This window comes from Xiphophorus maculatus, chromosome 4, assembly GCF_002775205.1.
Source record: "Xiphophorus maculatus strain JP 163 A chromosome 4, X_maculatus-5.0-male, whole genome shotgun sequence".
In the NCBI taxonomy this organism is placed as follows: Eukaryota; Metazoa; Chordata; class Actinopteri; order Cyprinodontiformes; family Poeciliidae; genus Xiphophorus; species Xiphophorus maculatus.
Window position 1 is genome coordinate 32,809,087 of NC_036446.1, and position 25,183 is coordinate 32,834,269.

The 25,183-nt window shown below is 39.8% G+C and overlaps 1 protein-coding gene across 8 annotated transcripts in view; it reads right to left on the reverse strand.

Moving 5' to 3' along the window:
- znf536 (zinc finger protein 536) overlaps positions 1-25,183 on the reverse strand; it is a 237,311-nt gene that overhangs the window by 96,590 nt on the left and 115,538 nt on the right. For 6 of the 8 annotated variants that reach the window (XM_023332538.1, XM_023332539.1, XM_014470109.2 and 3 more), the window contains one exon: positions 12,053-14,334. In XM_023332538.1, coding sequence (XP_023188306.1) covers positions 12,053-14,333 — 2,281 coding nt within the window. In that variant the 5' untranslated portion in view covers position 14,334. Of the gene's footprint in view, positions 1-12,052; positions 14,335-15,102; positions 15,171-16,645; positions 16,719-25,183 lie in introns of those variants that run through there. The other 2 variants (XM_023332545.1, XM_023332544.1) reach the window with 2 other exon arrangements.

Below are 25,183 nucleotides of genomic sequence, written 5' to 3' on the forward strand. Positions count from 1 at the left end.
ACTGGGGACGAGGAAGCTTGGCAGCTGCAGCTGAGAGCAACGCTTTGATGCCGCTCACCCCTTTTTCACTCACTTGTTCTCTCTCTCTTTCTCTCTCTGTCTCTCTTCTTCGTCTTCTCCTTTTCCACCTCCTTCTCTTTAAAGAGAAGCCAGGCACCTACTACCAACCAACGCTCAACACGGACAAACTCTCCACATGTTGGACAAGAGACATGATAGCAGGAAGTGACCTCATAGCAAATGAAGTTCAATAGATACTGCTGTTATTTTTCTTGGATTCCAGCAGTTCTTGGAACTGCTCTTTGAGATATTTTACTTGAACACTTCTGGTCAGCTCGACCACTTTTTCATCCCATACAAGAATACTGGATAAAAAAATTACAAATAACTGAAGTAGAAAAATAGATTTCTCTCCTTCCAGGATCTTTATATCTGATGTTTGAATGGTGTAACATGAGTTATTAAGGAAAGCAGACCCTCACGGGTGGTTGGGTGGTGGTTAAGGTAATTGGAGGCTACGATGGGACAGAGAAAACAGGAGGAGGAGGAGAAGGAGGAGAAATCGCCTTCTGGAAAAAAGCATTGTGACGTGCAGCTGGAAAGTACAATAGGAAAATATCAGAGATTTTCTTCCTCTATATCTTGTTTTTTTCCCTTTCTTTTTCGTTCTTTTCTACAAAAGAGTCTTTCATCATTTCTTAAACAAAAAAAAACAACAACAAGAGAAAGACGCCTTTGGATGTTTAGATGCAGATACCTGGATGCTTTGTGCGGTTTAAAGCGAGCCAGATTCCTTTGAATAAAATAGCAACAGCAGGCAGGTGTTTCTTCTTTTTAATCCTAGATCTCAACTGAAAAGTGTTCATTGAACTCTAATATACGGGAATATGTACACACGAGATTTGTTTTTAATGTCAAAAAATAAGAACTGTAACATGTGTTTCAATTAATATTCTCCTGGCGAGTAATGTTCCTGCTTTAATAAAGACCAGAGCTAAGAGAATTTCCCACTAAAATCTCATTCCTCATGCTACAGTTGTGGCTGTGAAAGTCTCAGTGATTACTAAGCCATCCCTTTAAATTAAATACACTCAAGAGGGTAAGATACTACAGAAGACACAAAATTTCACAAAATAAAAAAAACAAAAAAACACTTATTCCAGTTGGATTAGATTTTGCTGGTTGACTAGCTTGTAAAAGAAAACAACACTTTCAGTAGCGTAGGTAAAGTTAAAGCTGTTTTTGAGATGAGAGTTTGAATGGGATGCTAGAGAAAGTGTGCGAGTGACCAAAAATGTCAACTGACCAATTCATACCTACATGTTGGTATTAGTGTGTTTCCATTTTGTTCTATGCTTCTTCCATTTCATACCCATTAAACCATTTCATATTCACATACTAAGACCAAAATTACTTCACACTTTTATTATTAATGCAACAATCACTGTAGTATTGTTTCACCAGCAGGTTTTACAGTCCATTTTTAAATTTATTATTATTATTATTATTATTATTATTATTATTATTATTATTATTATTATTATTATTATTATTATTATTATTATTATTATTATTATTATTATTATTATTATTTTTCGAGTGATTATCTATCCAGGTGAAACCAGCCCTTTGATCTATGTTGTACTTTGTCTAGACTTTCAAAGACCTGGTGGTTTGACTGGTGGTCCGCGGGCGCCCCCTAGTTTTCCGTGGGGTACTGCATGTGCACGACTGTTTATTTGCAGTGACGTGAGCTCAACGTGCGACGCTACTGCTAGCTTAACAAAGGATTGTGTTAAATATTATGATGGAAAACTGGCTTAAACCAGGTCACTCAAAAAAAAGTTTCAGATTCCAGGGAAATAAAACAACTCCTGGATTATTACATGGTCAGAGGAAGCTAAGTAATAGCTGCTGAGTGTTGATGTGTCATTAACTAGCGATTGGATTCTTTTTAACAGTTAATGGTAGGAATCGCTCCAGTTAGTCAGAACTGTCCTTTGTTTTTTATGCCTTTGCTTGGTAAAGAATGATGCTCTGCTTTCAGGTCAACAACTATTGTTATTTTTATTTCATTAAAAAATATTAAATTAAATAAATACAATTGATATAAGTTGATTAATTGTTTTTATATTTAATGGTGCAGGATTTTTGTTTCTGCTAAAGCCACTCAAGTCTATTTTTCTTTAACTGTGCTTCTATGTCACAAATAGCAGGCAGCAACAGCAACATTAATGTTATTAATGTACACAACACTTGGTAGTAAAGAACAACTTCTTTTTTTTATTTCTATGTGTTTGATGTCAGATTTTACACAATCACTAACGTTTGGCTCTGATGTATGTAATGCACCAGCTAGACTGTGAAGGAAGCTACGCTACAAAGCTAACCGGAAACTTTGTGTCTGTCATTCACTGCGAAGAGAAAAGTCCCAAGCCAAACGACCTCTTCGTCAGTAACGAAGTGTCATAAACAGTCTGCTTGCTCCGACTTTAACTGCTCAATATTCAGAAGTGTGGCCAACAAAGACTGAATGGCTTCGTTCACTTCCTCTGCTGCCGTTGCCAAACCAAAATCATGAGGCAAACTTCTTATTTTAAATAAGTGCAGAAAATTGACGTCATCGTTCACAACTCCTTTATTGTTGAAGTTCATCTAATGAAATCAAACTCAAAGGCAGAAATCCCAGACTGAGAACTGAAGGTAGATGTGAGTAGAGTAAAATAGTGCAGGGAGGCATGGCCAGGCTAGAGACTAGACTAAAACCATAAACCTAGACTAAAACCATAAACCTAGACTAAAACCATAAACCATGGCCATTTTACATACAGTGAGAATCTCAAACCAGCCCCTGTCTGACCCTCTCCCAGCACTTCCCTCCCTAATTCTGTCCTGCACTGAATCCCCACAATGTTGCACACCCCCCCACCCCCTCTTCATATTTCTCTCTCTCTCTCTCTCTCTCTCTCTCTCTATCGTTTAGATGAAGACCCCCTGTTGCTGCCAGCTCCGGACCAGCTTTAAGCTCACTGAACATGGCGCTGGATAGACGAGGGCTGAAGACGAACAAGGAGAGAAGGCAAAAAGATGGGGACGGGGTAGGACAGGATAAGATAAGAGGTTAGAGATGAAAAAAATAAAGACTGAGGGGGGAAAAAGACAGAGAAGAGCAGAGTTTGGCTGGAGCCAAGAGGAGAGCAGCTGGGCACGGCTAACAGGGAATGATAATGACCTCAGAAATCTGCTGTTCGCTCCACAACAATAGGGTGCTCAGTCGCCTGGAAAATTGTGTTCATCAGCTAGCTCTGCTCACTTACTAATTGACATTGCCAAATATTTTAAGAACAATTGGAATGTGGCAGGGGGAGAGAGGGAAAGAAAAAAACCCGAAAGCTCAGAGATCTTAATCCCTGGACTTAACTCCTCTTCTATTTTTTTTACTTTTGCCTCCTCCTCTCCTTCTCCATTTCCCGTTCTTCCTCTTTCTCCCCCACTTCTCCCTAGCTCCGTGTCTCTTCTTCTGCTGTGATGAGGAGATAGCTACAGCTAAGGAAACAGCTAATTTTTCATGTAGCTTTCTGCTGTCATGTCAGCTCCCTGATGTTGACACAAAAGGCTTATTATGTGACCTGTCAATGGGGGTTAAGAGGGGAGGGAGGGGAAGCGATGGATGGGGTGAGGGGGTGGAGGTGGGGAATGGGGGAGTAAAAGAATGATAAAGTGAAGGAGTGAAAAAAGGGGAAGAGGAGAAAAAGTGGACAAGACGAGGAGAAGAGGCGAAAGCGGGCGCTCTCTCACTCATCATATCACGCGCTCGGCCCTCCATTTTTCACAAGGCAAAGGTCAGCGTATTGTTCTGCTCTTCTGCACACAGGAGGAAACCCAGTCGTGCCCCAAGTTGACTTGTTCAAACAAAGGTCCCCTCGCCCTCCACCCACCCACCCAACTCTGTGCCTCAATACCACCGCCCGCTCCGCCAACCAGTGCCATCATTTGCATTCCTTGACTGAGAGCCCTGCCTCATTTCACAGGAATCCCACATTGATGGAGTCAGACAGCTGTCACCAGACGGAGAGAAAAGGAACTTGGCACTCGCGCTCATACAGCTCTGCCCTCCCCTCCGTCCCTTTGACCCTCTGTTAAGCACACACATAAACAATCAAAGAACAGAAAGTTTTCCAACCGCCGCTGAGCTTTGTCGGGTTTTTGTGGACTGAAAGAGCGGCAAAACACTTATTTAGTCTGGATCTCTGGATTTGTATGTGCATCTCGATGTTTAGGCTGGGCAAACACGCTCAGTCAATAGCACAAGCTGTGACTGTGATGTTAATTTATCTCTTTGTCTTGATGTCGACTGCTTTTTATCAGTCTGGTTATTTGGATATTTGCTATCTATTTGATGCAGTTGCAGTTAATGTCGTCACCCAAACCTTTTGCGTACAAAACGCCGCCATCTACTGGTGGGTCATTAAAACCAACCATTCCTTTGTGGCATGTAGCTGTTTGGTATTTTTTTATTATTATTATTATTATTATTATTTTTTTTATGTTTCTTATTCACTTTCAAACGCTGTTGGTCATTTACCCCGTTTTGTACCATTGCAGTCATTGTTGCATCCAACTTCAGGTACCAAACGGTGCCGTGTACCACGGGTCAATTTGAACCTGCCAGCTGTATGCTTCACACTGCTAAAACGTGCATGTAAGAAAATAACTAATAAATAATGTATTAGCTAGATGTAGACTGGTAAAAAATGGCCCCTTGTTCTATACTTTGCTTTATTTAGAGTCTGGACCCTCGGCTATGGAGAAACAATCGCAACATGGAGGTATGGACTCTGTTGAAGTTTGAAACGATTAGATCTGATTTTACCCAATCACTAATGTTTGGTCATGATGAATGTAACGCACCAGCTCCATCATGAAGAAACTCGAAATTGCCTGCATTGTAAGTAAGCATCCCATACTGCGAAGAGAGAAGTGTCGAACAAAACGACATCTTTGCCAGAGATACAATGTCTTAAACATTCCTCTTAATTCAATGTTAATTGCTCAATATTTGGAAGAGAAGCCAGTGCAGAGCTCTGTTCACTTCCTCTGCTAATATGGCTAAGATACAACCACAGGGAAACTACAATTATAAAACAGCACAGAACTATCATGACATCATGACAACTTCCCCTTCTGTTCCCTGACTGGCCAGGTTGAAATTTATTTGAAGAAATAGAGCTCAATGGGAGAAATTCCACATGGTGACCTGAAGGGAAATGGGAGTCGAACGGAATTGGCCAGGCTGAGCTGGTTGTCACTTAGAGTTATTTTGATTGGTCATATTTTCAGAGGGTCTGCAGGTCCCAGAGGAGATCAGAACTCTTGTCATCATTCCCTCCTCAGCGAATCCGGAACCTCTGAGCCCGGAGTTACAGACATGTAACTGATTTAACAGAAGAAATGCATCGATAATGAATGGTGAAGAAAACAGGTACTTTGTTTGTGTACAGAATGGAAGGAAGTGGCAACGGGACGGTTGACACTGGCGGGATGAATTGACCCAGAACTGCTTCTAAACTCCAGGAGGAGCTGTGTTTGTGAGTCAGCTTCTCGTCTCTTCTTGCAGCTCGGTTTCAGCATGACACCTGAGAAGATAGCTTGCTGATGTATTAAGAATATTAATATGCAAACAGTCTACCTGACAGTGTAAGGCAGCCTTCTGTTGTGGAAAGATAAATATTATGTTTTAATTATAAAAACATAAAACAGAAATGGGGAAGACAGATGACGAAGGGGGAGGTGTGCGTGCGCGTGCTTATTCTGAGGGAAAAATGTGAGTTTTTCCAAACAGTTTGAGTTGAAGTGAGTGGATAAGGCTGTTTTCCCAGGAATGTGATGCCCTGTCACCACCTCTTATTTTCTGGATTGTCTAATTTTCTGTTCCTTTAATGTTGCCATCTCTCTTTCACTGTCTGAACAGTCAATTCTTTTTTTTCTGTACTGAATTTATAACCAAGCGGGGGAATCCTAACGTGATCATTAAGACATAAAACGGGCTGATAAATGTTTCATAAGGACAAGGCAGGCCACTGATAGCCACCCAGGAATACCGAGGAGCCGACCGAGTCTCGCAGTTCTCCCCTCGATCAAACACACACTCGTTGGAATACAATTGAAGATTTTAAATATCTAAAAAGCCGGGGCTAATTCCCAACATGGGTAATATTTACAAATTGACTCTCAGAGACTGAGAGACAGGGTAGGGGAGAGAGGCGGTGAGCAAAAAAAAAAAAAAAGGGAAAGAAGAGAAAAGAAAAAAAGGAGAAAAAATCAAATGAACCGTGCAAGGAAAAAGAGAAAAGAGAACAGAGGAATAAATTGGCCTTTTATATTGTGCAAGCGTGTACAAAAATACTAAGTCTGCATTTATCTAAGACATGTCAATCAGAGCAGCACACTGACAATTAGTGCGTTTGAATAGAACTTTTATCATTTACCAGACACCAGAGTCCTGACCTACTGTACAAAAATACAGCTCAGGGAATGAATGTGCCTGTAACACAATGACTGTCTATTTAAGTTTGGTGACACATAAAAAATACAGATATGACAGGCCAGACTTCTTCAAATGAGTGGGGGGTAGAAAGCTCAGGTTTTGTAACCACTGAGTTCTGTGATTATAGAGAAAAGAAGAATAGCGCGAGGGGGGAAGCAGGAGAGGAACAGATGTCAGTTACAAAGACAAAGTAATTTCCGTAGACTAAAGAAATGAAAAAAAAAAAAAGAAAAACAGAGATGTTATTCATTATTTGTTAGGCCCTGGAGTTTAATACACACACATATCGCAGCGTGCATGCAGACATGGCTGCCCTCTGAGCAAAGGGTTGCTTCAGTTTGGTAACATTTACCGAAACATTTACCGATTCAGCTGGGCCATTAGAACCCGGCTACAGCCTTTCAGTTTCAACCGTGTTTGTCAAAAGCAACAAAGTCAAACTAATGTGATTCAACTAGAATAGTCCAACCACTTTAAAATGTAAACACACACTCGTCATTCGGGTCACAAGCACTGTAGAAATGACCTGCTAACCTCTAACGATGATCGGGTTGGAATCTGACATTTATGGACCATTTATTCTATTTCTGAAAATACATCTGAAGAATTTGTTCACATAAGATTGTGAAAAGAGTAAAAAGCACAATATATAGCCTGGTCAAGCAGATTGCATCACTCCGCAGTGATTACAAATTATTAATAATCACAGTTTGTCATCAGCAAAGCCTTTTGTTATGCAGGCAATTGATTTTTTTTCTTTCCCCAAATACAAGTCCTCAAAAATCTTAAAATCTTGTCTTATTTTTGTGAACCAAATAATGCACAAGTTTTTTTTTGTTTGTTTTAATTTTTAGATTCTAGTCATTTCATCTATTAATGGCTGTAGAGATTTTTTCATTTAGTACCAGACTTTATTGGTTGGGACAGGGAGACGTCGAGCTCAGGCTGTGTGGCCTCAGTTCATACCTGCCAGGTAAATGTTCCACACGTTCTTCGACAGCTGAGGATGGAGGTCATTTTCTAAAATCTGCTGTCTTCTGTGAGAATTTGTGGGTATGAATGGGACTAAATATTATCTGTCAGCAGGATGGGGGTTTTTTTTGTTTGTTTTTTGTATGAGATGGGAGCAGAGGCATGTAGGCCAAACGGCTTCTACCTGTTTCTATTGTCGTAGATCTGACAGGGGGAAGCTTTTGCATTTTAAAATAATAAAATGTGTCTCTAACATAAATTTTATTTTAAAAAATAATTTAATCCTAACTAGGTGTTTTACAGTCTGAAGTCTAAGCAAATATCAAGAGTCAGTGGCAACAAGAATGAAGATTGTGGAAAATCATTGTGGCATATCTTCAGTGTACAATTTCCGCCATTTTTCACTCTCAAAATGTGACGAAATTCCTAGAAGACTCATGGTGGTAGTGAGGTCGGATAAACAAAAGCTTCACTGTTCACCTTGCTATCAGTTTCCAGGGTACAAACTGTGTGAAGGGGGATTATCAGCCTGTTTTTTTCTTTGTTCAGGAGCAATCCATCACATCTAAATAGTGTTCCAGAAGTGCAGCAAACCTGTGATAGGTTGATGGTCAGTAAAATTAATGATGCAAATAAAATAAAAAAATCTATATATTAATCAAGAATGCAACAAATTTGTTGTTTGAAAATTGTTTTCACTAATATCTCCAGAGTTCTCTGGAGGGATGGACAATAAAAGCAGTGGATGGACAGAGCTTTGTGAGAGTCATACAGAACAATGTCTGGGAGAAAAAAAAATACATTCCAGCGCGTACTCTCCTTATCCAGATTTATTCTGACCATAAGAATCAGTTCCATCCTTTTCCATAGGAGATGGTATACAGACACTTTTCTAAGTTTAGGGATGTGTTTTTAGCCACAGTGGAAACACAGCATTAGTGTGTTGCTGTGTGTTAACAATCCAGTCATTCATGACTTTTCTGTAACAGTTAAATCCGGTTCAGAGTTGTAGGAATGCAGGAAGAGACCTGGAACAACAGGAGTGTGGTGAGATTAAAGCTAGTGGCCTTTTTTCCCTCTCTGGCATTGATGCAACAAAATCCAAAGACAACCTTGGAGTCAAATTAACACACTGTGCTGTCCAATATCTGCCTCCAATTTAAAGATTTTTTAAATTTGGATTTATGTTTTTATTTTTTTGGTTGGTTGCGAATTCGCCTCAACCAAAATGTGAGCAAACTAAACTGATAGAGACTCTTCCAAATCATCCCTGGTCTGTTTATTTGGTGGAGGTTTCCCCTGACGATGAGTGGCTCAGGAGTGCTTGTCTCCCTCGTAGTCGCCTGGATCTTGTTCAGAGTATTTTATTCCTTTTCCAATGACACAGTAATTACACTGTAACTGTTTGTCTGCATGTGTAATTACACCCTCATTGTGCTGTTGCAATTAGATGAATATCCATGCTTTATAACCTAAGGCGTCAAGTTGGCAAATCCAATTTCAATTTGTATGGAGCAAGCATTTCGCCTGCTTGTTTTGAGCCATGGTAAGACCAGGGATATGCAGACTAATCCCTGCCATGTTAAAACGCAAAAGAAAATGTAGACATGAGGGATTCTCCGCAGAGAGAACTAGACAGAAGGGAGTATACAGATTCTTTTGCAGCCAGAAGCGAAAAGACTCGAGTGACTTTAGGGGTAGTGGGAAGGTTGTAGGACTGAATGTGGGGACTTCTGCTGCTTAAGGCCCTAAGTGTGTGCAGGAAAAGCCAGTGTTGTAACAGATTCAGTGACTATTTGCAGAAAAGGAACTAAAGTGTGGATGTTTTTTTTGCTTGACAAAGAAAAACAAATATTTTATTAGTACCTACGAAATCAACTCGAAGCAGTGTATGAATATATATAATTATCTTAATTTCTGATAGGAAATAAGACATGAAGACATGTGTCTCCCAAAAGACAATAATTAAATGTAAAAGGAATATCAATTTAGAAATAAAACATCGGTTTTAGTCCAAATTATATTTCAAATGGTCTGTTGAAAATGGCTCAGGTCTGAGTCAATAATCAATGAATAAATAAATAAACTTAAGCAAACAAACTTTTATTATAATCGCTGTCCAACTGCTTTACTACTTTTTTTCTTGAATGGTAAATTAACTGTTAATTTTTTTGGTGATAAGCTCAAGTAGTCAAGCCTCCTCATCACCTTTAGCTTTCCCCACACATTTTCCATCAAATTTAAACTGGCTCCCAAACATCAATATTTTTGATGTTTCAAACAAACACACACACACCACACACATGTATGAAAATATATATATATATATATATACATACATGTGTGTTTCTATGCCACTGCACCCAACCTACACCCATCTCTCGCTTTGTTTTCCCTCAGAGCTCTTAAATAAGTTCCATCTCAAAGACAAAAGTGCCAGAGTTCACCTTCGTTCACAGTTGACATGTTATTGTTGATTACTATAATTTAAGTTTAACTCAAAATTGCTGTGGGTAGGTGGTGAGACAGAGGCCATCTTGCACACATGCACTCACAGGCAGAAGCACCCAGTCAGAGAGAATCAAACAGCCATTTTCTCTTTCTTTTTTCTTCAAGAGCTAAGTTATTAAGATAAAAACAATGGTACAGTGACCACATCCTGTTCACAGCACAAGACAGTGATATATATGTTCACACAGAGTACAACCCCCCCTAACTCAGACACACACTAAACATAAATGTAGACGCCACGTATGACACCTTTCTCCACACGTATTTTTCACACATTAAACTTTATAATTTGAAGGTTACTGAGCTCCAAATGTGAAGCAACTTTTAGAGGTTGTGAAGAACAACAAGCCCACTTTAGTTGTGTGCTTTTAAAGGAGAAAGAAGGTTGAAAAATTGTAAAAGCTTGCCAAAGACGCCAATCAACATCACTGATTGAGTTTTGCAAAACTCAACCACAGCTTCTCAGTTGAGGCACCAACTAACAGTTTAAGTGACTGGGTTGGGCCTGACACAAAAGAACTGTAGACAAACCACACATATGCATGACACGCTAAAGTAAACCTATTGTTTTGACTAGGTTATTTCCTTTTTAAATGACTTTTAGTCGTCCAATTAAACTCTGAGCACAAACATAATGCAAACCTTTAGGCTATAATACAACTTGGTTTATTTTACAGGTTTTTTCAAGTTTTATGTGCTTGCTTGTGCTTCTAAATCAGTTGAAATGAAACAAGCTGCAACCATCAGAATTGAGGTGCTTAAGTCAAAATCGACAGAGACGGAGATGGAGATGCTAAGATGGAAGGAGGGGGAAGATGAGGGTGTAGGGGGTTATACAGAGGGAAAAACTTCCAGCATTAAAATTCAGAAGATAATTACATCCGCAACACCCCCACCCTGTTGAGAAAGTGTTATGTTTAATAGTCTCTATAAAGAAAATAGGTTTTTATCTCACTCTCATTTTCATTAATTCCTAATTGGGGTGGGGGTTGTCTGTTATTATTTCTTAGATTAAAATAAACATAGCCTGTCCCATGTTCAAACCCATCACACTACACAGGCATGATAAGGACTTCATGCCTCTGTGAATAAATAAACAATTTTGTCTCCACTGGTGGAATTAAGTTCCTTATAGCCTTAAGCTAAGCCACTCTAAGTTATATTTATATATATTTATTTTTTTCTCAAAGGATTCAAGAGTACATTCCTGCTTTTGCAAATGAAATTCAGTTTTTTTTTTGACCTGCTTTATATGTATATCTTTAATTAGTGTCTTGTTTAGCTTAAACCGGCTGATTATCGCATATCCGTGACCTAATTACTGCACACGATTCTTAATGCCAGTATTGTGCCCTAAGGAGCAACCAAAAGTTACCTTTAAAAACTAGTGTAATCATTAGCAATGAGCTGCCCCTAATCCTACTAAACATACACTTATCTAGCCCCGGCCAGTGTGTGTTTGCTGGGTACGGGAGGGGCTGGGTATTCTCCACCGTGTTTATTAAAGACATTTGTTAATCACTGTGGTTAAAACAAGTTTGTCCCTATGCTCCTAGTCTTTAGCCGTGCTCCACAGGGATCTTAACGACTAACCTGCAAATGAGAATGCGCTTGTGAACCTGGTGTTTTCTTGGATCACTTTCTCTGGAGTCATTTGACACTTAATGGAAATTGAGGTGAAAATACTGTAATTTCAAAATATTAACTGACTTTGTCCATACGTTTTCAATTGAAACTAGATATCTGTGGGTAGAAAACAATGTTTATACTGAGTCTATGAGTATACAGTATCTTAAGCCACTCTTCATTAAGAGGAGGAGGACAGTGGGTGGATCCATGTTCAGAAAATAAGCATTTAATTTTAGAGAAGTATCTGTTGCTTCTTTTTGAATTTATTTAGAGATGAACTCATCCATGTTTTTTGTAAAACTATAGTTACTGTTTGTGCAATGGACAGCAAAGTAACTATGGAACAAAAGAAGTAGGAGAAAAATAATAGTTTCTTGGATTTTGCTTTCTTACCTGAGGAAGGTGATGAGGGATGTGGACTGTCATCTTGAATGCTCCCCGTCTGGGACTGTCCGCCTCCGGCACCGCTCTCTTCGGTCACGTTAGATGAACCGGGAGTCGTGGAACGGCTGATGGACTGGGACTCAGGGTCACTGGCAGAGCCACGACGTTCATCTACACCTTGATGAAGAGCTTCATCAAGGCCTCTCCTGTCTTTGCTGTGTATTCGGGAGTGGACAATCATTTGATGGTAGGTTCTGAAGACGCGGCCACAGTCAGGGCACTCTGAAGGTTTTTCCTTCAGGGTGGAAAGATTGTAGTCAATGTTTGGGGCTCCTAAACCAGACAGAACTCCAGTGGCTTCAGCACCACCATGGTGAGAGATTAGATCACGATGACTTTCAAAGCCTCTGCCATCCTCCTTCATGGGAATCATGGCTCCGCTGGAAGCCTTAGATCCCTGGATGCCCTCAGAGAGCTGCTTCTGCTTGGAGCTATCACTAGAAGCAATCATGGAATAGTCTTGTTTGTCCTTTGAGTATGAAGCCAGGGCCACAGCACCACTTATCTCATCTTCCTGCCCTGGGGTTATGTGTTGCTGGTGCTGCTGCTCCTTGGGCATGAAAGCCCTGTCCATGGCCATACCACGTGCCATGATCTGCCAGGCTTGATAGCTATTGAGAGAATCCATTTCTGCCACTTTTGCAGCTGCTTGAAGGCGCTCCATGCAACTGGACTTGAGTGGCGGCACAAGATTGAGACACCCAAGGAGTGAGCGCTTTTCATTTTCACCAAGCCCATGTGCCATACCCCCTGCCATTGGTCCCAGCAGTTTTCCTAACATCTCCTTTTCCTTCATGGCAATCCCTGCTTTAGCCAACATCTGGTGTTGCTCACTAAGGCCTTGTTTGTCTGGTGAAAGGAACCCTCCTTGAAGACATGAGATGTAACGGGAATAGAGATTGGCATGAGCTTCTTGAGCTAGATTGCTCATGCTATTAACAGCGGCCATGTCTTGCTCACTGGGCTGTGGTGGCTTGCTCTTAATGGCTAGCTTGTTTAGGTGAACCTTCATATGGTTCTTCAGAAACCAGGGCTCCTTAAAGCGACGGCCACAGATTTGACAGCAGTGCTCAAAGGAATCCTTGTGCTTTCGCATGTGACCCTTAAGAAACCACGCTTGGCTGAATACCTGGCCACAGACATCACATCGAAATTCAGTGGCCATTTGCATGCCACCAGCTCCACTGGCACCCTGTCCTTGTGTGGTTTCAGCTGTGATGTGAGCTTTCTCCACATGACTTATCAGTTCTTCTTCATGGGAGGCAGCAAATTCACATAGAGTACATTTGTAGGGCTTGTGGAGAATGCGAATGTGGCGGTCTAATTCTTCGCGCTTCTTGAATTTCCCTTTGCAGAATGTACAACGGTAACCATTAGCTGGGTTCACAGACTGTTCATCCTGGTTCGTTGGCTTCGGTGAAGAAGATGGCTGAGAAACTGTGTCTGGAGTTGCGAGGCCAGAAAGTGGAGGTGGGCCACAGGCTGACGGCATTTGCTGCTGATGGGTGTTGGAGCTGCTGTTGAGGACAAGATGGGGTGTTTGAGCAGTCTGGAGAAGACTTCCACTCCCTCTCATCTGCTTATCTCTCAAGATGGCCCTCTCCTCAAGCTCATGAAGCAGCCTGTTTTCCTCTCTGACACGGCCACGGCCTTTACCTAGATTTCCAAGTTTATGAGTGCGAAGATGGATCTTTAAATTTCCCTTCTGAGCTGCTCTGTGGTCGCAGTAGGGGCACTTGAATGGCTTCTCGCCTGTGTGCGTACGCATGTGGAGTGAAAGGATACTGTTAAAACGGAAACGTTTGCCACACAGCGGACAGGGATACTTTCTATTCTTCCGAGCATCATCTTCGATATCGTTCATCTGCGACATGATGCCCAAATTTTGGCCATTGAGAAATTGCTGAAGATCAACCCGGCCATTTAGCCCACTTAGCGCACCTGCATCAATGTCTCGGTTGAGCTGATTGGCTAACAGGGCCATCTGACTGCTGATAGGTTGACTGGCCAGGGCTGCGTGGTGCGTCTTCTCATCCAAAGGTGTGACAGCCTTCTCCTCAGGGATCTGTTGTGGGCGGTGCAGGTCAGGAAAGGCGTGTCCTAGTTGGGCAGTGAGCTGGTGAAGCTTTTGACTGATGGGGTAGCGGCCATTTAAAACTGCACTACTGAGATGGGCGTCGGTGTCAGGCACCGCTGATGATACACCAAGACATAAACTGGAGTCCTCCATCCTGTGGGACCAGATAGAAAAAAGGAAATTAGTTGTAGTGATAATAAAAACAGTAAAGATATTACTATATTATGCAAAATTGATTTCTGGTTATCCAACAACATGACCATGGGTCATCCCTAACTAAATGTATGGAACCCTAACCTTGCAAAGACCACCATTGTCAATGAAAGAGGCACTCTCTTTACATTTATAGTTTTTTCAAACCGTAAAGCCACACTGGATACAATATTTACTGTTACACACCTTTCACAAATTGAGGTGTGTATGTAAGCTACTACTGACCATCCTATTAGAATCAGTTCAATTACCCACTAACCTTTCTGAAAAAGCCAAGTTAAATTGTTGGGATGCTTCCTCCCTGCAATAATTATATTTACAATAGCACTTCAAATAAAAATGGTTGTTCAAAGTGAACAGATGATTTTTATCCTAATTTCATTCAACCTTTTGTGGTGCAACTCTCCTAAGAGTATGTCAACCACTGTTTGGTTTTTACATCTACCAGATTCTTCAGTTTTAAGAATAATAAAATAAAGTTCAATTGTAACAAAAAAAAATCTTAAATGAAGATAAATTTTTTATCATAATGCACATTGACAACACTAGTTAAATTAAGCACTTACTTTTAGTAATACAAAGATACATCCTTAATAGATTTTTACTCCCTTTTTTTTCTCCAACTACTGGAAACCGTTTTACTTCCATATGTGTAACATGAGTAGAAAAATAATTAAAGAAAAGCGAACAACAATGGTTAAATACAGACCCATCTGTTCTCCAGATGGAGAGTTATAAGGAGCCTTTCCCACCATTCCTGGCTGCTTGCTTGGGTCAAACCCTGAGAAGCAATGACCATGGTTCTGCTTTAGTCAACAAAATATCCTATAATATCTCATTAAGCTGATTAGTATGCTGCCCGGTAACAGTGGTTGCATGATGATAATTTAAGCTAAGCCTTTTGTATTGCACTGAACTGCTTTTAGGTAAGCTTCAGGACAAAAAAGAAGGACAGGAGCATCAATAGGACACACTGAAATCAAACATGTAGAGTTTGGTGTTCATGTTAGACAAGCGAAGGCCAACTAAGACTCTGCTGTTTTTTTGCTTTTTTTCCTCCCACTATGTACTTATGAAGCACCGTAGATTACATTGTACTTGTTTCATTTGTCATCTTTTTCACTCGAAAACATTCTCTCTTGTCCTTTCGTCCCTCCCCTCAGTGGGAGGTTAGCAGACATAAGAGTTGTCTGTTCTTGTAGTCACTGGGCTCCAGCCCACAAAATTGATGGTGGATTCTTATCTTGCGGACATGAATTAGACAATGTGACCAGTTTCTACTTGTGTGTAGAGGAATGTGACACTTGTGGGCTGCCCTTTGAATTCTTCTTGTTTCTCCCCACAACTCTTAGAAAGCAGTTCCAATGAATTGGGTATGGTATGTTCTCTTAAAGATGCTTAAGTTTTCAACAAATCATTTGACATTTGATTGTGCTTTTACTTCACTTGGAATAGTGCCACAATTATATCAAGAATAACTCATATCCTGCGTATAAATATATAGTGTCGATCATCCGCCATGCATATTTTGGAGAAGACCTTATTTGAGCGGGCCCTTCTTCCAGAGGCGGCTGCCTTTTGGAATCAAAATCTGAAAACTGGGTTGATGAGCTGTTGCTCATTTGGGGAGATAGCAGCTTGCCCTTTTCTTCAATTTGATTTCTGCCTTTATCTTTAACATATAACAAAGGCAGATAGACAATGGAATGTTGTGAAATGAACTGACAAATCCAGTTTGTGTTTTTTTTTTCCTTTCTTTTTTTTAATAAACGTATCCTGGCTGACGAGCATATGCAAATGAGGCACATTTATATGCTTGCCTTGCTCCCGAGTCATTTTATATTTTTTCCCCTGATTAAAAAGGACATTTCTTATGTGACATCCCCCCTCTGCTCACATCAACACACACACACACCCACACACACACACGCACACACACACACACACACACACACACACACACACATCAGGGAATACGAGGGTGGTGTGCACGAATGCATAGACACACGGGTAAGACATGCACTCAACCCAACCTCTTTGACAACAGACAACAATTCAGTATGAGAATGCCCTCTAAAGACGCAGTGAGCAGGTCACAACTCACCCACAACTTTTTTTCTGTTCTGACAATATCCTTAGTTTTTAAAAATCTTCTACAAAAATACATAAGAGCTCAGAAGAACAAAAGCTCATACAATATTTCATAAAGCTTCACGTTTTTAAAGAACAAAGTTTGATTTTTGCATCCTTACCGGTCATATCAAGTGAAAACCTGCCCCTCCTCGCTCCTAAAACGCCTCATTGTCTCTGATGCTCCTGTAGAGACTCTGCGTTTGAACAAACAGATGTACTTCTATAGTGGTATCTGTCTGCCGTTATTCTAACCTGAATACACCTTATCATTTCCTGGCATGTGAAGCAGTGCTGCCTCATTAAAACTATTGGCTCCTCTGATACCTCGAAAACCACAAAGACTTCCTTTAGCATTTTCTCACGATAGTTCCGTTGTTGTCTTTATAGTTTGCGGTTTAATATTCAGCAGAGCACCACGTGCACTCGTAAAAAAAAAAAAAAAAGAAACCCAAGCTCTCTGCACATTTCAATGCACAAAAGAAAAAAAAAGAGTGATTTCACTTAGTTTCTTTTTCAGTCCTCAGTGTAATTATAAGTGGTATCTTAAACACAATGGAAGTGTATTTCAGTCACCATTTGAATGTGCTCAGTTCATTTCTGTTATCATTAATGGCATGTATCCTAAATGCATATGGGATTTAGACTTTTTTCTCTTTCTTTAATCGTAATAAATCATTGTAAATGCAAGACAGTTTGTGCATTTACAATGTGTAGGAACTGTGACCTACAGTTGTGGTTGGAAGTTTATAAACACTCATCATGTGCATGATTATCATACTAATTTTATGCTTTTGATGTTTCCATAGACAAATGTCTGTACAACCAAAAACCCAGGTGGTTTTTGACAACAAGAATTGAGTGCACATGTTAGATTCTACTGTGAAGTTTCTCTATTTCACTCCTGATACAAACAGGCTCAAATACAATATATGCATACATAGACCCACGATTCTCTTTGCCAGCCTAATATACATTTGCTTGACTGCACTTGTTGCTACTTTGTTGCTGTGATGACAGAATTTCAGTTATGATCCTCAGGAGCCACCCAGAATTCACCAAGCCTTAAAGACTTCTGGAAACTGGAAACTAACAGAACAGTTAGTTCTGTTAGTTTCTAAAACATCCGTCATTCAGTGATGGATGTTTTAGATTTCAGTTTACTGAGATAATGTCAACCCAGGAAAAAGGGCCCCGCTTCAAAATCAACACCTTCAAGATGAAGTGAAATTTGCAGTTTCAGACAAGCCGAATGCCTCCTGCAGAAAGTTTTATGCTGAGGCAAAGAATGAGCTGCTTGCCCTCAATGACAAGTAGTAAATTAGAAGCAGTGAAGATGAGATTTTCAAACCCAAGAACACTGCGAAGCACGTGCAAAGCATGGCGGCAGCATCATGCTACAGGACTGAGAACTACTGTACCTCCAGTTTTTCTACCTCACCTCATTCCAACATCTATGCTAGTGCTCCATCATGTCTCCAAACACTGGAACCCACAAACGGTTTGGAGATGAAGAACGTGGGCAAACATTGTCCTTCTAAACAGTTCCTGACCTAAACACATCCGTAAATTTGTGAAGCACACCTAAACCCTGTGTCTGTGATAGAAAAACAGTCAATTAGAATTAGACTGATCAACTTTTCAGTTCTCAGCTGCTCTACGTGCAGCTTGCTCAGGAAGCGTTGGTCAGATATGAGTAAGTATAAAGTTGAAGCTCTATGTATAGCTCGGGAGCCTTATGTGTATTTTTGAAAATGATCAAATTCAAACTTGTGCACCTCGTTCTTGTTTTCAGACAAAGATCGCAGTTGGATGCTGCATAGTCATTTCACCCGAGAATAAAACTGAAATAAATATTGAAATACTCAATAGGAGCAACAAAAGACTCAAAAGACTGAAATAAAAGATTCAAATCTCCAAGTAGATCTGACACCAACTTCCATGATGATTGTAAGTTGAATTTTGATCGCAGCCGTCTTGCAGATTCATTTTGGATTAAGTGTGTTTCCAAACCTCCTTTTCAAATGAGTTGCAAGTTTGGCCATAAAATCTTTGTCTGACATTTAAGATAAAGATGAGTGAGGGTGGAGCTCAGATGGGATCGAAAGCCATTAGTCGGACTTTACTTTATTTCAGCATGTATCGACATGATTCCTGTCAGCTTACCACAATGCAATACCTCATTACGTCCTCATGAACAAACTCATTGCTTTAAACAAATCAGTCATTATTCACAATATGCTGAATTCAATCATTTTTGCACCAAATCATTAATGACACGAGGGAGTTGGAGCGACAGCATTCTGATGTGCAGGGGGACAATGTGGGGATTTACCATATGTTACATGTGCTGAGATTAGAATGCTAAATATTTAGTGATTAGACAAACATCAGGGATATTCAGATTCATTTTAAAAAAAAGTGTTTTTAAAGCACAAACAGAACTTCCTCATCGTTTCAAAGATCAATTACATCTCAGCAAAAGATGGTTTAGTTAGAGTTGGCTCTTTGTTAGGCAGAACACACCAGATATGAGCTTCTTCCCCGGCTTGTGTTTTGTTCTATTGCAGGTGGTCTTTGCGAGACGTCTAATTATTCCAATAAAAAAAGCTGCCTTGTTTTCCTTCCTCTCTCTCGCACTTTGACTTCACTGCATTATTACTTTCTGTAATGAGGTGAAAACACTCTGCTCTGAACTGCACTTGGAAAACAGTCACACAACACCACATTCAATCTAAACTCCATCCTGTGCCCTGAGCCACTTGATCAAAACCAATAACATTGCATTTCAACAAGATGGGATGTTTAAGAACTGGACTGTGTTCTTTTCAAGTGGAAAAAAAGTGAACCCGAAGACAAGGCCAAGCCCAGAAATGAGACAGTACACATATATGGGGGGAGGTCTGTTCTCACTTAAGGCAAACATGATAAAATATTATATGGGGACAGCATATTGAAAAATATGCATTTGTGCTAAGTTTGTTGAATATTGTGATAACAACATTCCCATTGTTTGATTAACCAAAGTTTTCCTTCAAATGCTTTTTCTTTTCAATATTTTTTCTGTCCCTAAAATTGTGCTTGTTGCTACAGTTTCTAAAAACATATATTTTATAAAGCCACATATAAGAGCTGAAAGCAACAGGTAAGGATGTCAGCGGGAGAAAAAAAAACATCACAGACACATGGAGTTAGTTCTGGGTATTGATCACTTAATTTATTATTTATCGTGATAAATTTCTCATCATAAAACTTTTATTTATCGTTGCCACAATAAATTCTTATTAATGATGCTTAAAACCCCTAACACTGTCCATAATATTGAGGCTGGAGGTTTTACCATTTTCTCACCCTTTTGCTCAATGAGAGTATCAATAAGAAGAAGTAAACTTAAAAATATTAGTAAGTGCAGTAAATGTGAGCAGCTTAGTCATACAAACCACTTTTTTTATTTTAAAATGGTGTCCTAAAGAAGTGGATTCTAATGGGATTTTTCTACATGCAGTCACACCTTACTGTTACCTAAACAAAATAATAAATAGTTTTTATTGTCACTTTTATCTTTATCACAAAGTACCACAAAATACTGTGATAAAACTTTCAGTCCATATTGCCCACCTCTACATGGTTTTATCAGAAAAGTCAGCCTCCTTTTGGCCAAAAGTTTTTTCTAACTCAAAGAAATCATTAACAAACCCCAAATCCAGACTGAAAAAAAAACATTTTGGAAAAAAATTGACTGAATTAAAAAAATGTTTTTAAAAAATACCAATTGGTGACTGGTTTCCAAATATTGGCATGTATTTAAAAAAAATATTTTAAAAAATCAGAAAACATAATATTCTCCATCATTCAAGAGCTGAATAATACTATTGTGAATAGTATTGTTTGGGAAAGTTTGGAGAAGCCGTTTTAATCCTGGTGTATAAACTCCAAACAGCAGAAATTTCCACAGAAAGAAAAAAATATTCCATTGTAGCTTCAGCTGCCTTTTATACACAAGAAGTAAAAATCTAACCTTGCAGTCAGCAATGTCACTTGAAAACCTGACATATCACAAACAAAGAATCCTCAACGACTACAAAGCCGACACAAAAGTGGATGGAAGTGGATACGTGAACACCATATCATCTTGAACGCGGAAAAACTAACAGAAGGGTTTTTGACAAGAGCGCAGGCTCAATAGATCTGTGACGAGTCTGAATGAACAGGAGCCTCTGCTTCTCTGTCTTTCCCCTGAACAATGTATCATTGAGGGATGCTTAAGAGGTCCTGTCAACAGGTAGTTCAACTTTCAGTTCATCCCCACTGATCAGTTGGAGCCCTCCTGACAGCGAGAAAAGAAAAGACACCGGGAGGGAGCGAAAAAGGCAGAAAGAAAAATGTTGTAGATCTTTTTATCCGTCCGTCGCTCTGACAGCCTCGCAGGAGATGCCAAGGGAGGAAGATCAATGCGGGGCAAGCGGATTCCCACAGTTCATTGTTCCGGGCCAGCCAAATCATCTTCCCAAGACAGACGGGAGCTCAAAGCTTCCCTTTATGATAACCATTTTGGTTATTATTCCCACTATGATGATGATGACCTGCAGATGTCTCCGTCTCTGTCTGTGACTGTGTGTGTTTGGGTGTGTGTGTGTGGAAGGTTTGTGTGGATGTACATCTGTGAACACCTCTCCCCTTCTGAGTGCGCTACAATGGAGGTCAGAGAGGCAGACCCCTGCAGGGGAGAACAAAGCCCAGCAACGAGCTAAGGATTAACACTGTCAAACATTTGTTAAGTAGACTGTCTCAGTTTAGAGAAGTTATGGCAGGAATCCTCACGGGTAGAACAGTGGAACAGTGGATCCCATGGTTCCCTCACAACAACAACAACAAAGTCCAGGGTTCAAATCCTGCCAAGGCTTTTCTTTGGGGAATTTGCCAGTTTGTTGGTTCTACTCTGGTTTCCTCAAACAGTCCAAAAAACATCTATTCAAGCTGTTGACTTGAACACGACGGTTTTCAGGTTGACTGGAATCAGTGACCTGACCGTACTTAGCACTGACAAGACACACTCTTTGGTGTGGATGTTGCAGCTGAAAAAGGAAGCACAGCAAAGTAACGAGCTGTTTAAAAGCAAAGTGTATTTCCTACATGTGGTTGTTCCTAGATGTGGTTATTCAGGCCGTGAGAGAGAGCAAGATGTGTAGAAGACAACAGAAAGGCTAAATGCAGAATTGCAAGGAAGTGCTATACTGCAGCAAAAATTAGCAGCTTTTTAGTCAACTCAGAATTAAGGAAGCAGGCAAAATCTCTATCATATACACACAGACTACTGTTTTTGTAATGCTAGTGAAACTCGTTGTGAATATAAGAAACTAAGGAATATTTTAAAAAGTCAACACATTGTCACACACAGCCACTGCTGATGACCAATGATATTAAACATCGTTAGAAGATAGATGAGGGATTTATCTATCGCGTCTTTTTATGAGTTTCTGTTCTTCAGCTTTTAACACTAAAACAGAACCCCAACCCACAGCGACATGTACAACCCGTTTAGGGTCAGTGTGAGACAGAAGAGACTGCTGGAGAGTTGAGTGCGGTTCAACCTTCTTTTCAGGTGACAGTATTGAAAAAGAGACAAATAGAAAGAGAAAAGCAGTTGAATGTCAATCTGGCCTAAATAACAGAATACCAGAAATAATTGCTGTTTTCTTCTACTCGGTACTGGGCAATTTCTGGTGGAGTTTTGCATAATGACTCCAGTTGAGAAGGAGTGGGGGTGGCTTTGGAGGTAATAATGGTGGGTATGTGGCAGCGGTAGAGGTGGTGGTAAGGGGAGGGGTTGTTGTGACAGGTGCTGAAATCCAGCTAAGGAGGAAGGGGAGACAAAGGTTCAGTTTACAAGAGGAGACTTTAATTGTTACACAGCTAATTAAGAGAAGAAGGATCTTTTTTTGCACTCACGACTATTTACCGCGAGCTGTGTGCGCGCGTGTGCTGAGAGGTAAATTGTGCCTTTAAACCAAGCGAGTCTATAGCAAAGCCTCACACTGTGTGTGTGGGGGTGTGTGTGAGAGAGTTGTGTGTGTTTTAGCAGACAGGATAGGTGCTGCCTCCACATGCAACATATCTTTTCACGGCTCCACTGCTGTTGGGAGTTTGGGACTTTCTCTTTCTTTTTTCAACTAAAACAAAAGTCTATGGGTAATTAGCTGCATTCATTACAGGAAGTGAGTCAGGTAATTATTTTACATCGTGCTGCCGATAATTGAATGATTCTTCAATGTCTGGAGGTCTGTTTGAAACTGTCCCCCTCCAGCCCCCCTTTTCTTTCTTTTTTTCCTTCAGGATGATAAGAGAAAGGCTGATGCAGGTACTGCTACCATATGCTCTTGAATGAAAAAGCTCTTCTGTCCAAGCAAATGGAATTTTTAAATATTGAAACTCTGGATGTCTTTTTAATATGCCCGTGTTAAATCTGTCTTTATTCCATCACTTTGATAAACTCCCCCTTTGTATCTCACTCCTCTCTCATTTTTCTTCTTCATCGTCTTTTTTTTCTTTTTCTTGGCTCTCTGAGGAGTTTGAGGAGAATGTCAGCTGTCTAAGAAGTTTAACTATGCCGCTTTTTTTTTTTTTTTTACTTTAAGAAGCACGTTTCCTGTTTAAGAAAACAAACAAATCTTATCAAAGCTATCAGGAAGCGGAGACTTGAGTGGAAATGCTTGTGCCTCCTCGCATATGTTACAGTATCTGATAGTTGCCTTATAAGTGGTTTAGTTCTCATGCACTTCTGGTGTGAACAAGAGAGAAACAAGGACCACACTCACTGCTTTTTCTACTTTCACTTTAAAGTTTGAGATGAACAGTGATCTAATGCAGCACTTAATATAAAAGGAAAGCGAGCGAGAGAAAAGAATTTCTACTTTAAGGCCAGGGTGTATTTATTACAGACTAATTGTAGCAGAGGAAGTGCTTTAGAGGGGTGTGCTCTTGAGAGAGGGTGGAGGACCTCAGAGACATAAGAGAGCATGTTTGCCTATCAGACTTTATCAGAAAACAAAGTGGTGACTGCTCTTAAGATTAGAGATGGGGTTTCGTGGAATACAGAGGGATGAAATGCTTCACAGAGGGAAATAAAAGCAATGAAAGGTTGATGGAGAACTTGGGAGGAAGAAGGGGGGTAATGTGCATGAGGATGAAAGATGCCAGGGAAGCACCATTTACGTCAATGCCAGTGACTCAAGGAAAAGCAACCATGATTAAAGCAAGCCGTTGGGTGAAACCTAAATGTTTTTTTTTTTTTTTTTTTTTGAGTGCTCTCTGTTAATGGGACAGCAGAACATGTTGCAGAAAACTCAACGCGCCACACCTGAAAGCGTGGCTGAAAAACAAAGGTGCCACTCTGCAGGCCTACCAGAGGCAGCGCATGACAAAGGGTTGAAGAAGTGACACAAGCATTTTTACTTCTTATTCTTCATTTTGAGGCCATGTGGGACGATGTGTGATGACCCAAAGGTGTTTTCTTGTATTTGTTAATTCTAAAACATAAACACAGTGAATTTACCGACGATGGATGTCATTCATTGAATGTGGAACTTGCAAAATCCCAAACTATCAGAGGGTGGATGGATTTATGAGTAGCTTCTGAGTGACCCCTATTAATGAGTTCAACAGTACATTTACTCTGATTGAGGGATGCTAAAATACAACATTTTTCTGAAAATATTTTGTTTCATTTGTCCAGATTTCTAAATATTCACATTTCATATTCTTTAGGGTTTTCCAGATTGAGAAGGAACCCTGTGTGTTGTGTGCTGCAGAAGCTTAGTGACACCGGTGTCCTTGTGACAGACAAGTCAAGTCAAGTCATAGACTTACATAACAACCTCGGCTGACCAAAGTGCTTCACAACATCATGGGTAGATAAATGATAAAATATAAATAAAATTAAAGTTTAGTAAAAATAATAAGCTAAGTTAAGGGCTTTTAAAAAAGATTGGGTACCTTGTACAACAATCTACAGTTGATTTGTTAAACAAATTATTTACCTATGTATTTATTTTCGTTTTTTGGGGGGATTCAGTACCACGCCCAACATCTAACAAATTTACCACAAAAAGCTTAAAAATCGAACAGAAAACTACTTTTTATTACTTTTTCGCCAGCTGTAATTCTGATTGATTTTCAATCAAATCAGATTACAAATAGTCAATTTTTTGAAGTTGGTTTAAAGAAACATTTTTTTCTGTGTTTTAAAGCTGATATCTCCATCATCCTGAACACTAGATGATATTTTTAGAGCCTCCGTTTCCATTGAGGAACATTTTGCAATTATCCTTGACTATGAACTAAACATCAGCTAATGAAAAGAAAACAAACAAAAAGGAAAAGCTCTCAATTAGAAAAATTATAAACAGAAAATAGCAATGGATTACTAAATTATATTTCAAACAGTCACAAACATGGGGCAGATGGACGGACGGACAGACGAATGGAACTTCTAAAAAATGAGATATGGACTGGAAGTCTGGAAATCAAAAATTTTTCCATAATCAGTTCATATATATATATATTTTTTTTTTTACACTCTACTAGAATTACATCTCTACACTCATGGAATGTTGCTGTTTTTCAAAATTGTTAAGTGACAATCCTGGGACACGGCTATCTAA